Below are 6,885 nucleotides of genomic sequence, written 5' to 3'. Positions count from 1 at the left end.
ATGGACTCTAGGTGTGCGGGCTTCAGTTGTTGTGGCTCGCAGGCTCAGTAGTTGTGGCGCACGGGCTTAGTTGCTCCGCGCATGTGGGATCTTCCCAGACCAGGGCCTGAACCCGTGTCCCCTGAGTTGGCAGGCGGATTCTTAACCACTGTGCCACCAGGGAAGCCCTCTCCTCTTCTTTTCAGCGTGCCAGTCATGTGAGATTAGGGCCCAGCCCACCCTAGTGACTTCCTTTTAACTTGCTGACCTGAAACAAATAAACTGGTTTTCTCCAGCAAGATGGGTTTATTCTGGATCAGCAGAGAATTGCAATTCTGGGTCTGCAACTGTGGTGAGCCTTGCGCAAGACGCCCACAAGGTAAGGGAAAGAGAATGCTTTTATAGAGAGAAAAGGAAGTTGGAAGGGTTATAGTTAAAAAAAAAAAAAAAGAGTCCATGTCTTTTCATTGCCTGAGTCCTTGCTGGGAAAAAAGAGGAGTCTTTCTTTTCCTGTTGGGCTCTGCTATCATCTCAGGGCATGAGAGCTCCCTGTTCTGGTCTCCTAACTCTATTTAATTGAGGTTTTGGTTTATTAATTTTTTACTTTACTCCCTTTTGATCAAGATCTTTCTCTGAAAACACTGCTGATCAAGAGTCAGGTTTTTTAGTTTCAGTGACTTTTTGTCTCAATGTCAGGAAGGACCATTCCTGGGTCCTTTCTTTCACATTGGAAAGAAAGTGCACAGATTGGAAACCTATTAAGGTCACATTTGAGTAAAAAGGAGGGGTAGGAGGGAGAACTCTCAGGAACTTTTAATCTGAAATCCATATGTTACCAAGATCATAGATATTGGAGATAATCTGCAGTATGTCACCACCAAAGGCTTGGCGACCAAATTCCAACAGGCCTGGTCTGGATATCCTGGAAAAGCTTCAATTCCACATGTCATTCCAGGAAATCTTTACTTTCGGGTCACCAGGTGATGTGCAGATCCAGTCAGGGTCTGGTGCTTTCTTTAGGTGTGTCATATGAATTCAAGAGTCTGTTCCTTGCAAGATAAAGACTTCATAAAGCACAAAAAAGGCACAGAGTTCAGGCTTGGGTTTATTTAAAAGGATTCTAGTATTGAAGGTTAGAACTGACTTCAGAACCAGAATATAGCTGTCCCTGGACACTCTTGGCTTTTAGATGGCCCCTCAAAGACTTGTCACCCATTAACTTACATATACTCTAAAACTTAAAAGATACTAGTTTCAACCTTCAAAAGTTTTGTGTGCACTGGTCTTCCCTGGTTAAGAATCCGCCTGCCAATGCAGGTGACACTGGTGCAAGCCCTGGTCCAGGAAGATTCCATGGTGCTGCGGAGGAACTAAGCCTGTGTGCCACAACTACTGAGCCTGCGCTCTAGAGCCTGTGTGCTACAACTACTGAGCCCGCATGCCACAACAACTGAGCCTGCGTGCCTAGAGCCCGTGCTCCACAACAAGAGAAGCCACCACAATAAATGAGAAGCCTGTGCACTGCAATGAAGAGTAGCCCCTGTTCGCTGCAACTACAGAAGGCCTGCGTGCAGCAACGAAGACTCAACACAGCCAAAAATAGTAAATTAAATAAATTTCTTAAAAAAATTTTTTTTAATAAAAAAAGTTTTGTGTGCATTACTTTAATTGATGACGTTTTTGAATCTTAAGTCTACTGGATAACAAACTGGGCTCAAAGAAACTTCAGAAACCCACTCTTGCATACTGACAACATTGAGCTATCAATAAAGCACACTGCATGTTAACTGCTTCTACATACAGACTTCCTTCACTCAGCTGTAAGCATCCTGAAAGTGCAGACCAAACAGGGACAGTAGGGAATGGATTTTATCCCCTTTGTATGACTAGTGACCTGACAGTGCTTGGCTTTTATCAGCTGAATAAAGCCTCAATAAAAGCTTACAAGCAGCACCAATGTAGGAAAAAAGCAATCTTTACACTCTTCCTCAAACCCATGCTCAGGTTGTCTCCACACAGCTCAACTATTGGGAGCATGCTGAACCTCCATGGTTGTAGGGTTTCTCAGCAAGTTTAGACTGTTCTATGGGGTTGGAAAACTTGTTACCAGGTGCACACAAAATGATCAGCTATTGTTCTGAAGGTTAACTTGCAAGGGAAAATCTCTTCATCTTCAAACACTAGGAACTAACCAGTAATTTCATATCAATAAACCCCAATAAAGGACTACGTTGACACACAGCTAGCTAGGCCTCTGGTTTATTGGAGAGAAAAGGCACCCGCTACTTGATTTGTGCACAGTGCCCTTTGTGAGCAGGTAGGGGCTCTTAAAATAGCTTTTGGGGTGAGATCAACGGCCGCTTGTGCAGTTTAGGCACATTTTCCATGGATACGGCGTGCCAGCTGAATATCCTTGAGCATAATAGTGACACGGTTGGCACATAGGTGAGTGTCTTTAAAAAGACCCACCAGGTATGCCTCACAGACTTCCTGCAGTGCCCTTACAGCCGAGCTCTGAAAACGCAGGTCCATCTTAAAGTCCTGCGCAATCTCCTGGACCAGGCGCTGGAAAGTTAACTTACCAATCAGAAGTTCTGGGGACTTCCGGTAGCGACGAATCTCGCGCAGTGCTACAGTGCCCGGCCAGCACCTGTGCGGCTTCTTCACGCCCCTGGTGGCTGGCGCGCTCTTCTGAGCTACTTTGGTAGCTAGTTGTTTGCGAGGTGCTTTGCCGCCGATGGACTTCCGCGCCGTCTGCTTCCTTCATGCCATTTCTCTGCTATCCCGAGAACCCAAGGAGGCTGGTTACAGCCTCCTCAGTTGCTCCCTGAACGCGTTGTGGCGAGCCTGCCTGCTTTTATAGAGGTTGCCGCCTTCCCATTGGCCAGGTGCCGGGCAGCGTGATGACAGGCTAAGCTCTGATTGGGCCGTGGGGCATTCTGCTTAGGCGCCTGCCCCTTATTTTTGCTTTGCCTGGGCTTGGCCCCACAGTCAGGTTGGCGTCCTGGAGCTCGCCAGTCAGCTCGCAGGTTGAGCTGGTCTGAGTTGGGGTGGGCGTTGGGTCTGGGTTCCGGTTGGTCTCATTGTGGGTGTTGCATCTCCGTGCACAGCTCCCTTGTTTTTCCTCAGCACTCTTCTCCTCCTCCTCTATGGGCCAAGGAGGGAAGAAAGTTCTAGAAGCTTGCACTCCACATTTGGCCTGATAACAAGGATCGCAAGAGAAGATGACACTCAGCATGGGCAGATGGGGTCCACCCTGCTCCCTCACATCATCACCTACCTTGGAGCATCCACAGAATGCATGAAGCATGAAAATTCCTCTGAAGCACCCATTCTCCAATTTAAAAACTCTCCCAGCCAAGTTCCTTATAATGGGGTCTCCATTGTGTCTATATCCATTTTATGAGGATCAGCTTGAGGTTATCTCCACTGTAGTGAACCCCCACTGCCTCAATGGTAAGAAAGAATTCTGTCACATCTTAAGAAATGCCCTAATGAGCCTTTGTAACTTTTTCTATTTTTAGGAGTTTTCACTTTTGTTTAGTTTGAATAGATAGCAAGAATTTTCATCTCTTTTTTTTTTTTTGGTTCTATGAACCACTCTGGTAGTTTGGTAAAGCTCAGAATATTTAAAAATATTTTTTAATGCATAAAGTAAAATGCCTCAGAATGTTTTTAAATGCATAAAATAAAAAATTGCAAAGAATCAATTATATTGAAGTAAGTTATCAAAACATATACAAATTATCAAAATATATATAAATTTGTCAGATAGTTATAACTGTACACTTTTATCAATGCATTAAATAACTTCTGATTGGGGAAGACTTGTAACTGCTGTCATTTGAGAGTGGTTATGGGCATTAAGGATATTTAGAGATCTCTTTCATGGCTGTACTGTGATACGATTCCATACCCTATCCTCAATTTAGCATACCAATTATACTTCTTTTTAAGCTTTTTAAAGTGATTTCCTAGAGTTTGAAATACAGATTTATATTTGATTTATATTTGAAGAATAACTTTGCTGGATACAGAATTCTAGGTTGGTGACTTTTTTTATATCATCATTTTACATACTTCATGCCATACATTTTTGCTTTCATAATTTCTGATGAGAAGTCTTAGCCTGTTTCTCTGTAGTTAAAGTGTTTTCTCCCCCTCTGGTTCTTTAAAGATATTTTCATATTTTATTTTCTGTAGTTGAATATGATGTGCCTTGGTATAGTTTTTTTACTATTTATCCTTCTTGGTGTTCTTTGAACCTCCTGGATATGTGGTTTAGTCTCCATCATTAATTTTGGAAAATTCTCAGCCATTATTCACATATTTCTTCCATCCCTCCTCTCTTCTCCTTCTGCTATTCTAATCACATGTATGCCACACCTTTTGTAATTATCCCACAGTCCTTGGATATTCTGTTTTCTATTTGTTGTTACTATTTTTTTCATTTTAGATGTCAGTTTGGGAGGTTTCTATTGACATTTCTTCAAGCTCACTGATTCTTTCCTAGATCATAGACATTTGACTGATGAGCCCATCAAAGGCAGTCTTCATTTGTTAGTGTTTTCAATTTCTAACATTTCCTTTTGATTCTTTCTTAGCATTTTCATCTCTCTATGTACATTGTCTGTCTGTTCTTGTATGTTGTCTACTTTATCCATTAGAGCCCTTAACATCTTAATCACAGTTTTAAAATTCTGGTCTGATAGATAATTCCAACACCTGTGTCATATCTGAGTCTGGTTCTATGCTTGTTTATGAATTTGTTTCTTAGCTGTTTTGCCTTCTTTAGGTGAGACAGGAGGGTGAGAGGCGCTGGAGTGAGAGAAATGCCCTTCCCTGGTGGGATAAAGCTCTGCTTAAGTCTGCCCCTGTTGTGGAGAACTTTCTGAGTATATTTCAAAATGGTTGCTTTTCTCCTCCCTTGGCCAGAACCAGGAAGGGAGTTTTCTCCTATTTTCACAAAGAGAAATTGGTGGGGTCCCTGAAAGTAAAACCAATGAAAGTGTGTGTGATCTTATGATTTCCTGTAAAAAGTATATATTTGGTCTTTGTTCCTGTTTCTGGCACAGAGCTCCTAAAACACCTAGAATTTCCTGTGACAAGAGCGATAAAGGTGTCTTTTGTTATATTTATGAAGTGATTTTGGGAAGCCCCTAAGGATGGGGGCTGGTTGCCAGGGCAACCAACCATGTGATTAGAGGGTCCCACTCCCCCCACCTCCAGGGAGGGGAGAGGGGCTGGAGGTTGAATAAATTGCCAGTGGACAATGGTTTAATCAGTCACGCCTAGTACTGAAGCCTCCGTAAAAACCCAAAAGGACAGTTCCAGGAGCTTCAGGGTTGGTGAACATGTGGAGATTTGGGGAGAGTGGTGCACTAGGAGAGGGCATGGAAACTTTGCACCCCTTCCCTCATGCCTTGCCATCTGGCTGTCCCTGAGTTATATTCTTTCATAATAAACTGGTAATCTAGTTAAGTAAAATGTTCCTGTGAGCTCTGTCAGCTGCTCTAGCAATTAATGGAAACTGAGGAGGGGGTCACAGAAACTCTGATCTATAACCAGTCAGTCAGAAGCACAGGTGACATCCTGGGGTTGTGATTGGTGTCTGAAGAGGGGGAAGTCTTTTTTAAGAGAGAAAAATTCTTTTCTGAGCACGTTCCTGCCTGGTGCGTTAGTAATAGGTGCTTGACCATCACTTCCAGAAAGGTGCAGACAGCACGCACCTGCTCCCGCCCAGCGAGCTGGCCAAGTACACTGTGTCTGAGGGCACCAAGTACACCAGCTCCAATCAAGCGTCAGAACCAATGGCTCTCTTCAGAGCTCCCTCCACTGCCAGGAGAAGAGCTGTGGTGCCCATCAGCTTTCACTCCAGTTTCCAGCAGGAAACATATCAACATAGATGGATTTGGAAAACAAGTTTAAAATTGCTTATTAATTCCTTCTCCATTATGGGTTGAATTGTGTCCTCCCAAATTCATATGTTAGAGACCTAACCGCCAGTACCTCAGAATGTGACTGTACTTGGAGACAGGGTCTTTAACAGATGTGATTAAGGTAAAATGAGGTCATTAAGGTGGGCCCTAATTTAATATAACTGATGTCCTTATTTAAAGGAGAAATTTGGACAGCTAGACATGCACAGAGGGAAGACAATGTGAGGAGAGACGGCTGTCTATAAAGGAGAGAGGCCTGAAACAAATACTTTCCTTATGGCCCTGGAACAAACTGACCCTGCAGTCACTTTGATTTTGAACTTTTGGCCTCTAGAACCGTGGGACAATAAGTTTCTATTGCTTAAGCCACCCAGTATGTGGCATTCATTATACAACCCTAGAAAACTAATACACTCCTTGATAGATTTCTACTTTAACGTGTCTCCTTTCTTATATATCACCTATGGCCATCCTGGTGGATTCACCCTTTATCCACAAAGGGATGTAAAATGGCCTCATCCAACACACTAGCCAACACCATTTATGCAGTTTCCAATTGCAATTTGTTATTGTCATTTTTTAATGCATTGGAATCAGTTTGCTAATATTTAAAGTAGAATTTCTGTTTCCTAATTTATAAGTGACTACAGTCTGTAATTTTTTTTCCCCTTTGGTGGGTCATCTTTATTCATTTTAATAGCAACATTATATTTTCTTCAGAAGGCAAAAAAAAAGGTTTTCTTTCATCCTTTATTTTGGGAGAATTTGTTTATCAGTAGAATTTTATATTTCTTAATAGTTTAGCAGTAATTTTCCTGGAGGCCTGAGATTTCTTCAATACTTCAGGCCTTAAAAATCTCTAACTCATTTAAAATAACAATTTAGTTATGAAAAGTTTTATTACATATATATGTCATATAAAAGTTTTATATCTGTATCTCAAGCCAATTAAAGAATTTTCTTTTAA

General features: G+C 42.2%; 1 protein-coding gene across 1 annotated transcript; it reads right to left on the bottom strand.

Moving 5' to 3' along the window:
• Positions 1-2,349: 2,349 nt before the first annotated feature.
• On the bottom strand, positions 2,350-2,751 carry H3-4 (H3.4 histone, cluster member). The gene is given in 1 exon segment (XM_024116309.1): positions 2,350-2,751. A coding segment is annotated over 1 exon segment (402 nt).
• Positions 2,752-6,885: the final 4,134 nt, after the last annotated feature.

This window comes from Physeter macrocephalus, chromosome 2 (assembly GCF_002837175.3).
Source record: "Physeter macrocephalus isolate SW-GA chromosome 2, ASM283717v5, whole genome shotgun sequence".
NCBI classification, from domain to species: domain Eukaryota; kingdom Metazoa; phylum Chordata; class Mammalia; order Artiodactyla; family Physeteridae; genus Physeter; species Physeter macrocephalus.
The sequence above is the reverse complement of the archived record's forward strand: the minus strand, read 5'-3'. Positions and strand labels throughout refer to the sequence as shown.